Raw genomic sequence first — 14,321 nt, 5'->3', positions numbered from 1 at the left:
AATAGTAAAATGTATGAACTTTCAACGCCAACTACATAAACGATTAAAAAAATAATTACATTAATTATGATAACTAGAATTTAGCGAAAGGAGAGGGATTTTTTTATGGTCAAGCTGCTTTCTACAATCATGGATCGTTCTTGTTGCTCGTTTATATAAGTATATGTGTGTGTGTGCGTGTGTATGTATGTGTGTGTATGTATGTAGTTTTTGTATGCGAGTGTGAGTGTGTGGTGTACATAAAACAACTGCCACTAAGGCGGCATTATGAAATCGGTATGCGTGTAAAAAATTAACTTTTTTTTCTACTTATAAAGTCCGAAATTTTAGATTATTTTTCCCTTTCAACATAGCTGCACTCGAATTTTTAACAATTTCTTTCTTCCCTCTCTCTATTTCATAAAGGTGAGTGGTGGTACTTACATACCTTACCATCTCATATTATGTATACAGGTTTATTGGGTGATTGTTTAGATATATGCTTAATGGAATAATCGTGCCAGTACTGTTTTAATGTTTTTATAAATGACTGGCAATTGACTAGATCCGATTGCAGCGCGAAAGTGAAAAATAACCCATTAAATTATACAAAATGTTTACTATAATATAAAATGTGTTTTGTGCAGTATATATATGTATGTATGTTAACAACAGAGTTAAAATATTAATGACGATGTATTTGTTAATATTATTGTGTTAAAGTTACTAGGATTCTACTGTATAGGAACTACTTGGAAGCGGTATAATTATTTCGAATAAAACCTTATTTGCACTAGAGCTGTTATGTTAAAAACAAAACAAAATAATTATATAATAATATAAATTAACTTGAGCCAACTATTTCGATATAGTCTTACACAGCACCATTGTTTTAATAAATATTATATCGTTCACATGAAAATCAAGAAACAGACACCCATATTATAATTTATAATATATATATATATATTATGGAATGTGTATAAAATGTTACAATGGCATTAACTTATGCTTATTATTAGTTTATAATTATTTATCGTAATCGAAATAATTATAATGAATTTATCATTTTAAATATATATATTTATATATTATTATTGTCATGAAATAATTATGTGGTCTTCTGTGACATTCATTGTTTAATTGATACGGTCTTTACCACGTGAATTAATATATTTTTACATACAAATGAAAAAGTTTATTTTATTTTAAACGTCATTAATATTACCATTCAATTTATATATTAACATTAATTTATGCCAAATATAAAATATAAAATAAATAAATAAATAATAAAATATTCCTAGTTATACATTTAAATAATATTAACTATTAAAGAATAATAATTAAAAAACATATAGGTATATGCGATACCATATAATATTGATATTTAGTTATATGTGTCTTTCTAAATGGGTGATCAGAACGAATTTAGATAGAAGTATACCTAAATATTTAATATATTATTTAAAAATATATAAGGCAAATGTCATGGACACATTAAAAATTTAAAAAAAAAATTCAAAAACTATAATAAATTAAAGAAAAAAAAGAATGAAACACATAGACCGACTATACGAGGCATGTACACATTTTGTTACCCGTTAGACTGAATTAGGCGCGCAAATTTGTTTTTTGTTTAAATCTCACTAAAACGTGTTTAACTATAATTTATAAAATCTTAAAGTATTACATCACTTTGTTTTATTTTTCAATTAAAATGTCAAGCAAATATCATACTGTGCAAACAACTCTATAATTGATTTGGTTGAATTCACAGAAATACGATTGCTCGAAGGAACTTAAACTCCATTAATTAATAATAGTTAATAATTAATATTATATTATTTTTACTATAATAAAAACACTAGTAAGTTCAGATTAAAACTTTAGATCTACTTCTGGACTACTATCCATTTAAAGTTGGTCTTTCCGTATGCCAGGTAATGTTTTTTTTAAATATAACTTTTTTTCCTTTTTTTGACCATATAAAACTTGCATGTGCCAATAAATTAAAGCATAACACTAACTCACATGTACAAAAAAAAAAAAAAAAACAAAACAAAACAAAAAAAAAACAATAATTAGGCTAATGTGATAGCACAAATAAAGAAACTAATGATCAACTAAGTAAACCTCTTTGTTAAATACGTCTGACCTGATAATTAAGAGATCCTTCCGATTTTGCATAAGGGAATGTTCTTATAATAATTTAACTACATAATTTAACTTGTAAACATCTGAAACAAAAAAAAAAAACACATAATATATCAATTAGTTGGTTTAGTTTAAAAAATACCCATACACATATAAGAAAAGTATATATAAATTTACTCATTTATAATTCGAAAAAAATACCTTCGTAAAAATTGTTCGTTTATTTATTTAAATATATTGTTCACCTAATTTTTATTTAAATTCTAAAACTACTTAGTGGTATGGGGATGAATTTAGTAATACCGGGCCGACTGGGTTGATTTAAAATATATTAAGTTATTATGATTTAATCTACTAATAAAATAGCTAGGGTCCAACTATGTTAACGTGTATTTTTTTTAAACCTATATCGTACATTGAACTGATTAAAAATTTAGAAATTATATTTTGATTTGGCCGTGTAAAAATATATGTTTGCATCTCCTTTAATAAATACATAGTTATGGCACTCGCACTGAATGACATAACATAATCGGATCTGCAGTATTTTATACGGATATAAATATATATAATATATTTGTTTATAATTTAATAATATTTTGTTATATTTTAATATCAATATTGTTAAACAAAATATTATAATATGTGTATTATGTAGACTAGTAGACTGTAGAGGTATCGGTTATACTCATACATATGCATGCCATATAGTTTTGTTCGTAATTGTTTTATTCATAATAAAATGATTTATTTTTTCCCTTTCTACGTTATAAATGATACGCAAAACAATAGTAAATAGGTACCTATATTGCTTAAGTGTATAAAATAAACAATAATGGAAATATAAATGCAATTGCACAATGTGAATAGTTTGATCTGGAAACATTGTACGCAAACCGCATAGGTACAGTATTCTAGATATTTGTATATATACAGAGTATATCGTGTTTTTCATCGTATATACCCATTTTTCTACTATATATTAGTGGCCTAAAATTATGTGTCCCCTGAATGACAAATGTGTGTCCCAAGTTTTATTACGTGTTTTTAGTTTTGATTACTGAAATAAATAATAAGTTTTCCAAATAAGATAAACTTTTTTTGTTTATTGACATTTTATAAAAGTATATTATGTAATAATTAGTTGATTTTTCTATAGTATAAATTATGGTAAGAAAATTAATAGACATCGTGTGAGTGATAACAAACGAAAACATACGAATTTTATTACAGTAATTTTCCAAAATCATAATTTTTCTAGTACGAGAATGATTTTTTATTGTTTGTTTTGAATACATAAATAAATTTGTTATTTGTGATTAATGTTTGTAGAAAAAAAATTAATTTTAGTTAAATATCATTAATGGTATCTAATCTTATAATATTAATATATTTTTATTTAAAGTATAACAATAGAAAACACACCTATTTATTTGTGATCAATTAATGTTTTTTTTTTAAATAATATATTTTGTAAAAACGTGTTTTATCTGTATTTCCATCGTATTAATACATATGGGCATGTATCTATAAAGCTGATAAAAAATTTTTTAAGAGGTAAAATGTATTTTCAAGAGCTATTTTTTGGTGTAATTCGGCCCCGTTATGCGAATATTTATTATAATGGTTATTAAAACGAAATAATAGTATATAATATATATTATTATAACATATTTAGGTATAAAATATTAGGTACTCGTTGATTGTATTTTGTTGCAGAAACATTGCAAAATTACGAAAACCATGGACATGTAAAATTCAAGCTGCACTGACGAGACCTGCTAAGTAGGTACCTACTGTTACGCGGCTATGACAAGAAAACTTCTTTAGACAATAATAATATAGTTTTGTATATTGCACGTGCTTATTTCGATACCACGCTATCTTATGGTCGTATATTACAGACACGTTCTAATCGCAGTATATACGCAACGAAATATTTGTAGGTACCTATTGGTGTAGCAGTTAGTGTCGTACAGCGCGTCTGAAATATTATTCGTTTATTATTATTATTTATTATGTTTGTTTAAACGCCATACAAATTACAGTAACAACTGTCTTTAGTTGAAAAGATAAATAGAACGGTATACTTATATGTGTTGTCCCTTGACTATTTCTTCCGTACAACTAACATTGCAAATTTACGTTTAACAGAACCAATTTTGTGAGATTATATTCGTTAATAATTGAGTAAATAAATTATTTGGGCTTGCAGCATGATTAGGGTTTAAAAAATTGCGAATCGAAACTATAATAAAATGCCATGTGTTAACATATTTACACCAAAATTGTATGGTCCTACCATTTATTATTATACTATCTTAACTAATATAACTTATATCCGATATCCCTATCTACCTACCAGAGTCAAAAAAATCTTATTATAAAGTAATATCTAATTTACAATGGCTTAGTATTACTGTACAAAAAGTTTTTTGTTAAAACCAAATTATAATATTCAATTGCACATATAATGTATAGGTACATAGGACATTTCGATGCTAGGTAGAAATAATATGATTATACTGCGCCAGCCATCAGAGACATTTATTGTTTTAACAAAATTAACATCATAAAATATTTAAAATACCGATACAATTAATAAAAATATATAAAATTTGCTAAATTGTTGAAAGGAAATAGAATCTGAAAAAAATTATCCTATTTTTTATAATTTGGTAAAAAATAATAATAGTAAAACCAGCTGATATCAAGAGGAAACGATATAATGAACTCGTGCTACTCGTCGACCTACTTATGACCAGAGCGTCCAGAGCGTATGCAGGGTTTGAATATTAAGGCCGGGGCTATACACGTCTTAAAATTATCCATCTGATGATTGTTGTTCAATTCGCACGAAAAATGTTAATAATTATTCGTTTAAACAAAACTAGTTTAAACTAGTTGCTGAAAATAGATGCTCCTTATTATAGTTGGTGTGTAACACAATACGAATGAACAGTAAGTATACAACTGTCAATAGTAATAATATGCAATAATACATTGTATTTTTGTCATAAAATGAACAAGCAATCGCTATCGAAAAAAACTACCAACTATGTAGAAAAAGAAAAACCATTGTGATCGCGTATATAACCGTTTCATAATCATTATTATAGTGGCTATGTCTATGTATAATAATTATTTTATATTATAATAAGCTGATGAAATAATATTCCATAAAATATTTAAATTGTATCGATGACATTTGACACACAAAGTATACTTTATCTGGTGAGCGAACACATTTATTATAATATTATAATAATAATTTATAAATTATAATCCATTAATTTTAATTATTTTGCTAGTGGGCCCACACATATATGATATACACATTGGTCGTACGAAAATTGCCAACATGTTTCACGAGAATTAAAGAATATACACTATTACGGTACATATACATGTACTAGAATTAAAATATTATTTTGATATAACCTCTCTGGAACAGCACTTTTTAATAGTTTAATTAAAATTTTTAAGCAGAAATTTAATCGACTATTCTCACATTAACGAATAATTCACTGTGAGATTTTTTATTTATATTATTAATTTGTTTTAAGTTGTAGAACAAATGTCACTTTTTTTATAAAATTATTAAGCATTTTTCTAAAAAGTTCTTTAAATTTTCAAAAATGTTGGCTAATAAATTTTAATATATTCAATATTATATGCAGTAAAAATGTTAAATTTTAAAAATGAAAAACAAACAATCCAAATAAAAAATACACTTCAACACACCTGTTTTAATTCTTTATACCCATACACGCAATTTAGTATTGAATGACTGGTAAATACTAGATAAAATCATTCGATTAAACAACAAGACAATGTGTATCCAGTCTTAGAGATCTACAAACAATGAGGAATTTTTTCCCGTGACAGTTGTCTAATTTCAGTCCATTTATTTTATACTGTTATCAAAATGATCAAGAAAAGGTAATGAGGTATATGTCTACTAGTTTCTGTATCTCAAAAGTATAACATAGACGATTTGCATTCAGTAGAATCAACTTTGTATAGTTAACTTCAAATATTAAAGTAAAATCTATTATCAAACTTAAAAGTAAGAATATTATAATATTATATCTGTTTTACGTTGATTTTATGATATTTTAATTATTATGCGAAATATGAGTATTTTTAAATTCCAAACAACTTACATATTAATTGTAAATTACTAATACATTTGGTTTTGCTGAGTGCTACAAATGTGCTATGTTGTACATTTGTAAACAGAAACAGATAGGTACAATACAGCGGATTTCATCTTCAGCTATTTTTACAAATAACAGTAAAAAATATAATAAACATTTTTCTGTAGAACTTTAAGCTGTAAAAGCGATAGTGTAATTATTTATGAAACAATTTTTATATTATGAGTGCAACAAAGGTTTAGTGTGATTGTTATTTACACTAATGATTTGTTTTTCACACATTTTTTGGACTAACACATTTTTGAAAAGTAAAAATAGGTTTCAAACATGATAAATGACACTCACCTCACCCTATGCATCCGGCCGATATTGTGGCCAGTATCGCGAGCGTGGCAGTCATGACTTGCGTTGCCGAAGACACGGTCTTGGTGTTGTAGTCAGTGCTGCTTCTGCTGGCATCTATGTTGGCGCTGGTCTGCGGTGCCTCGATGAACTTGTCCTCGGCCGTGACCCTGGATCCATACTTCTGCAGGAACTCCAGGATTATACCGTTGGTCCAGCCGAAACCTAGCTGCACCTCGTACTCACCTCCACTACCGTGGCCTCCAGGTACAGTCGCATCATACTGTCGAAACACGTGGCGAATGAGTATATACGAAAATCGACGAAAATATAATTCAATGAGCGGGAATAAATGAGTTTATTGACGCAGTGTGTGTTGAAAAAAATTACTGTTTCTGTATCTCACGTGAGATCCGCCCACCAGCTAAACTATTTTCAATAATCGACTTGCAGACCAATCAATGAGTTCGTACACCTATTTGTATAGCTTTTTTAAATATTTGTTTAAAATAAATATACCCTTATGATGGTATATTATAAATGATAATGATCAATTTATAATCAAAAAGGGTCAAATAAATGTACAATATACTAATATAAAATAATAATTTGTTCACTGCATAATATCCTTCTCCACTTGATAAATTTATTTAGTTTGCTTAAACCACCAACTTACCTTTTCATACATGGCGTTGGTCTCGTTGTATGCTTTATAGTTGGACCTCATCCATCGCTCAGCTATCTCAAACGCTAAGTCCTGGGCCCAGTTGTCACCTGAGTTATCCAGTGACATGACCATTATGTACTGAAGAGGGGGCCATGCGTTTGGATAGTCCCACTGTTCACCAGAGTGCTCCAAGGTGGTTGGTATGCCCCCAAGGTTGTTCATTATTTGTGTTTTTTCCAAGTACTTAAGTGTCCGAGACACAAAGTCATCGGTCTTCTTTGGGTCGTAACATCCTGTCCATAGCGGCGATATGTTGGTTGGGTAAAAGTAATCACGCTTGATTTCATTCAGCATGTCATAATCCAGCCATGCTCCCACCTCTTCGTGCCACAGCACCGCCGTTACTGCTTCTATCCATTTGTTGGCAATGTTTTCGTACTTTAGTGCCTTGTCGGATACATTCAACTCTCGGTAAAAGTCACTCAATATCTTAGCATTCCAATATACTATAGCGTTCAAGTCAACCGGAATGATGTACCGTGTTTTCAGGTTGGTCAAGTTTCCTGCAATAATATAATTCCATCAGTTATTGTATGCAATGTTTCGTACGCACCCTGACCTACGACAATGTTATCTGATAAAGTGCAGCTTTCTGAGCCCTTACTCCAAAATATGATTGTGATATCCACGTTTAATTGTATTTAAGTATTTATACATTTTTTTCATTATTGCATTGAAATATTTTATTTTATAATGTGCAAAATAGATATAATAAGTAATACAATTAAATCATTTTCTAACCGACTTAGATATTATGAAAATCATAAATTATCTCGATCGGACCTGAAGTAATTATATTATATTCATTGAAATGTCGTACTATCAAACGTGGGGTCGAGCTATAATAAAATGTTTATAGATAAATATACAATAAAACTATTCATGTTTCGCATTATTATGGACGTGTTCTAGCAAAAAAATAATACATGTATTGGAAACCAGCGGATTTACGACAAAAATAAAATAAATTAACGTGATGTTACATATTATAGGTACATATCGTTTATGTAGTATATAGGGTAGGTAATGTAAAATCATTATGAAAGTGCTTAGTTTCATTCACGAGACATTAATACATGTGGCATGCACATGCGCAGTAATGGTTTAGAAACGTTTTTTTATAGACCCAACTGTATTTCGAATAAAAATTTCAGACCTAATAAATTAAATACTAAACTAAACTATGTTGAAATCGTGTATACAAAGAGAAAAATAATAGACATCGTTTAAAGTAAACTGGTAATTATTCTAACAATGACCTATAACATTCTGACATTATAGACTCGAATGTCTAAGTCATTTAGTAAATTAACGATGGTTCTTAATTTTATTGAAATATTAATAACTCAAATTTACTTCTGTAATAAGCAATACTTTCAACTTTGTTTAAGCTTATTAGACAATCTTAAAAGAATTAAGTTATTTCATTATAGCAGCACAAATAAATTAAATGTAATATACTTACATACCTACGTTAATAAAAATAATGCAACCACCAACCGTGAACCTAGTCCTGATTTAATTGTTGACTGACAATACAAGCTTTAATTGAACACACACACACAGACATACATACATATATATATATATATATATATATAAGCCTATTTCAAGGTCATGACAATTTACAAACTTTATTCACTTTATGATGCGCATATATAAAAAATTATTTTCTATTCATTTTTATCCAAGCTTAATTTATAATCTGCATTATTTTTGAATACTCAAAAACTTTTAAAAATACAACTATGCACCTATATATATTTTATGATATACTAATAATTAATAACTAATATATTTTATTTATTAATTATACCTTATGTATGTTTAAATAATTAAAATAATTGTCTTTACTCATATAGTTAATACATTACTTTAAATATTTAAATTAATTCAATACCTTGCATGTGGCTGAACTTTTTCAATCTACAAATAAAGTCATCCTGAGTTATTGAGATCAATACATAGAAATTAAAATTAAAATATATTTAACTTTATATTCATTAATATTTTTTATTAAATACGTGACATTTTATTATTTTTTGAAACACGTGATATTTTTGAAATAATATGAATTACATTTTTAAGAAATATTTTTATTTTTATACTTTTTATTTATACCTATTTCCTTTCCATAACACGTTTTGACAAAGTAAGAAAAAGCATTTAGACATCAAGCGTTAAACGAAATATTATATTTTTCTCGAAGAGTGAAGAGTAAATATTTTGTTTCAAAATTCATAATATTCAAGGTTTTTAGTATAGTATGTATAATATAGTTTATAATATGTGCAATAATATAGTGTTCAAAGGCGTTTTGACCATTTTGTGAAAATATATTATACATAATGTGATGTAACATACAATTATTACAATTAAATAATAATATGCCAAAAATACCATTGTTTCATGTAATTGGTTTTAGATTTTTATTTAGAATAATCAATACTATATATTTATCTAATAATTTTAATATTTATACATCATTAACAAGTTTTAATCTGACCATTTCTATGAAAATATTAAAATTATAAATTTAATATGTATTTTTAATTTATAATACTTCGTTTGTAAATATTCCTAATGAAATTGTGAAATTATTTTAGTAAAATTAATTACACTTAAAATAATATAGGTTTATTTTATGGTAACTGGTTTGGATCAAATGAATATGTATAATATGTAGTAGTAATAATAATTAAGTAATAATTTTAAGATGCCACGAACGCTCAAATCAAATTTCTAATTTTATGAAAAAAATTAATGATATAATAATATGATTGTTTAAGTGTTAAACACATTTTATGGGTTTTTCATTAATTATTCATTAAATTATTTTATGTAGATAAAATATATTTGTTTAGGGTAATAAATTACAAGCGATTTTTAGAAATTTTTGGAAGTTAATTTGTTTGTTAATTGTTATTGTGGCTATACCATGTAAGTATTTACAAAACAAAACTAGGATTTTTTCGAATTTAAACTACTATTTAATAATATAGCGTTTATTTTCAAACAATAGATTTTATACTACAGGCAAATTATAATGTATTGTTATTTACTACATTTCCGGCACACGCGTGGTATCATACGTGTATAGGTTCTATAGGGCAAAATATGAACAAAAATTTCCTATAGAAACCTATATATACAGAATAGTAGAAAAAATTGAAAACTATACTACATTTAACAGTAATAAATTAATAAAAGTAAAAGTCCCTAGATATGAATCTTAATGGAGATCACAGGTCATGGTTGACCAAGTCATGATTTTATAAAAAAAATTTACTTTGTAAAAAAAATTAATGATGATAAATAAATAATCAGAAAAGAAAAACCATATACATAATATAACCTTGAGCTATACAAGAAAAAATATCCGGTAGTGCTAAGTACAGATAAAGACAGTACACTGAGCCCAAAACTATTGTTTTAAAATAAATGTATGACTTTGCGCTTTTATTTCATTGTCTTCAATATAAATTTTGTTGTTAATATTACAGTAACAGTGGTAATTTTTTTTTACCTATATTTAAGTAAACACGGTAAGCACAATATACTGTGGACGGCTTTAAGCGTAATTGAAAAAATAAATAATAGATAATAATACTAGTCAGTTATTTACCTTTATTTGTTCCATTTAGAATAAACCATCTACTGGAAAAATCCCACCCAGATTCCGCAGCGGCCTTTAGCTCAGAATAGTAGTTTTCTTTATCGTTATCGGTCTTGAATGTTTGTGCGCTCATGATATCTTCCCTGTAAAAATACAAAAATTAAATAATAAATATTGTTTAATTATAATTTTTGTTCTAATAATACCAAGTAAATATTTGTAATTTGTAGGCGAATAGGTAATATTAATAAATAAATATGCATATTACCACAGATAAAAATGTAAAATTCTAATTTATAACAAAACAGGAATTATTAATTCCTCCTTGCTAGTATTGAATCAGAAATAATTTGTAATTTCAATTAATATTTAGAAAAAACATAAATTAAATTTGAATTAACTTCTATGAAATTCAAAACTAAATACCTGTATGATTCGGGCCTGGGTCCTGTCGACGAATCCTTATATCTAGCCAATGTGTATACTTTTCCGTCTTTTTCTATGTCCACTGTATGATTTAACATCCAATAACTGAATTCTTTTTCCAGTATATCTACATTTTCTTTAAGGAAAATTGTATCATTTGTAGCCTCGATGTAACTTTTCATCATTGGTACTAGCATGGGGGGTTGAGACCGCATGGCATAATAAACTCTGCCTCCGTTTGGAATATGACCGTAAGTGTTAATAATTGATAAAAAGTTGCTAAGCATTCCTTTGACTGTAGTATACATCTCAGATAGTAACAGACCTCTAATAATCCAGTAAGAATCCCAATAGTAGAATTCACGAAACCGGCCACCGGGTACAATTACCGGATACGGGACATAGATAATTGAATAATGGTCGGGATGTAAACGTACATCATCTTTAATTTTTTTACCGAGAAGTTTCCATAATAAATGTAAACCTCTAGCCCATTCTTGGAAATTTGGGTCCTTAATATCACCAATAAACTTGGGCTCTGGCTTCCAATCGGAAGGATCCCAAATTTCGAATTCACTACCTTCCTTCTCAAAAGTATCGTTGAGGAAAATTTCCAGTTCTAATTTTGATGGCCTTTGTCCCGTTCTTTTCATCATATCCAAGAATATGTTCATGGTCTCATTAGGCGAATATTTCATTTTCATGTCAACAAATGTTTTTGAGTCCGGGAATATGCTAGACATTTGAATCGCATGCAGCAATGGCCCATAGCAGTAAATATTACTGAAATAAAAACATATTAATTGTAAACACAAAATTAAATTAAAATATTTTTTATTTATCTACTATAGCTTACTATTCATTACATCTTAGTAACATTCGCTCTCATTTAATTTAAATGATCTTTTTTAAACCATTGTTACTTTTATTTATTTTAAACATGAATAATTTTTGAAAATAATCCTTCTTAAAGTTTGAGTTTAAAGGTACTAATCATAAATTATAAATACAAGGGCATGTGTCATTGAAAGTATCGTCACACTTTTCAATGAAGTACGATTTCGACGGTTGAAAAATGCGTGAAAATGTATACAACGTCCTTGCATAAGGAAAATTATTAAGATATCTAATTAACTGAAATCACGTAAAATAAAGTACACTTTACCAAAAACATTCTATACTTAATTAAAAAAATGGTTAAAATACCAAAAATATTATTTTATTTTAATACATCGTTCAATATTGCTGTACAATATTTTCGTTATTCATTCTGTAAGCTTAAAGTTATAAACAATTAAGTGTATTAATTTTTAATTATTTGATGTTTTGATGTACGAAATAATATAAGAATACATTAATAATAACACATTAAAAGTTATCCGCTGTTTCATACATTTTATCAATACATTTCAATTTTCAATTTTATCAATACATAGTATGAAAGTTTAGCTCAAGTAGATAAATAGTTCATAACTCAATATCATTAAAATTAAATATTTTTAATAAAATATTCTATATCATAATTTAGAATAAAATAAGGTATGCCTAGTAAGACTGAAAGTTATGGGTACACATGTTGTTATATCTAAATTACCGCACACTATATTTATAGATAAAGAGTACCTACCTAGTTATTTGATTTATGTCTACAAAATAACGTTCAACTTTAAATTGGCACCTACAATTTTCTAATAAAAAAATGTTCAATGGGTACTAGGTACTATAAAAACAATACATTAATCTGTAAAGTAAGTATTTATAGTAAAAATATTCCAATAATTTATGTAATTAAAATACAAACGATATGAGAAATAAAGTCCTATGTTAACTTCTAGGTAAAAGAAGCTCGAAAATTATTATTATTAGAACCTACCATATAATCAAAACCAATGTGTAATTAGATATATGGAAATATTTCATAACACAATATTCAAAATTCAAATGGATAATTAGATGATATATTAATCATATAATCAGATCTATAATCCTGTTTTAAACAATAATTTACTAATTATTTTATAAAATAAAAGAAATCGCAAGTAAAATAATATATATATACAAATACTATTTAATCTTTAAGTGATTTTTTTTTTAATATTTGTAATTGACGTGCATAAACAAAAAACAGAACATAATAAAGTTGTGATACACAATTAGTGTGAAAGGCAGTGCCGCAGTGACTGGAGTTGCAAATCAGACAACGATTTCAATCCGATGTCAAGCAAAATATCTATGCCTACTACCTTGAGAAAAATTGTTCTTGAATTTTATTAAATTTATGTAAAAATACTCTAATAGTTTTCATACCCGAATGATTTGTATCATTAAGAAAAATTAGAAAGTAAGTGCACTATAATATACAAATAAAATGGGTATGGCCGAATAATTTAGTATCGCAAAGAATACAATATAGAACAAGAATTATTCAACTGAATAAAAATTAAATGAAGCATTTTTTAATTTAATTAGAGATGGCTATAACTAAAAGTTGAAAAAGTTATAGTCATATTTCCAAGTGCATTTTATAATAAAACAGTAAATGTAAATATCGTAATGATTCGATATAGTGAAAAACGATTTAAAGGTAAAAGTAAATTATTCTATTATTTCAATTCTAAAAACAATATTGCTGTTGGATATCATGAAAAAAATGTACTGATACCAACAAACTTTTCGTTTCTTAATGATCGTAATTTTAATTAGATTTTTTACCATTTTTTTTCAGATGAATATGAAATCTAATGATCAATTAGACAATGTGGATTTAATATTTATGTGACATTATTCTATTGTTTTGGATATAATTACGATTTTTTAAAAACCACAAAAATATAACCATTATAACCCATTATTTATTTTTTGACGTATATGTTCTAGTCATGAGTCTGAAGCGGCCTTGACACATCATCACCTC

General features: G+C 26.8%; 1 protein-coding gene across 7 annotated transcripts in view; it reads right to left on the bottom strand.

Annotated features, from left to right (window-relative positions):
* The window catches only part of LOC113559948 (trehalase), a 90,466-nt gene that overhangs the window by 8,222 nt on the left and 67,923 nt on the right, over window positions 1-14,321 (bottom strand). For 6 of the 7 annotated variants that reach the window (XM_026965737.2, XM_026965740.2, XM_026965738.2 and 3 more), the window contains 4 exons: window positions 11,408-12,190; window positions 10,991-11,124; window positions 7,315-7,868; window positions 6,647-6,921 (listed from right to left, as the gene is read on the bottom strand). In XM_026965737.2, the coding sequence (XP_026821538.1) occupies window positions 6,647-6,921; window positions 7,315-7,868; window positions 10,991-11,124; window positions 11,408-12,190 (1,746 nt within the window). Of the gene's footprint in view, window positions 1-1,349; window positions 2,220-6,641; window positions 6,922-7,314; window positions 7,869-10,990; window positions 11,125-11,407; window positions 12,191-14,321 lie in introns of those variants that run through there. The other variant, XM_026965743.2, reaches the window with a different exon arrangement.

This window comes from Rhopalosiphum maidis, chromosome 3, assembly GCF_003676215.2.
Source record: "Rhopalosiphum maidis isolate BTI-1 chromosome 3, ASM367621v3, whole genome shotgun sequence".
Lineage (NCBI taxonomy): Eukaryota > Metazoa > Arthropoda > Insecta > Hemiptera > Aphididae > Rhopalosiphum > Rhopalosiphum maidis.
Note: the sequence above shows the minus strand (reverse complement) of the source record. Positions and strands in the feature narration are given on the sequence as shown.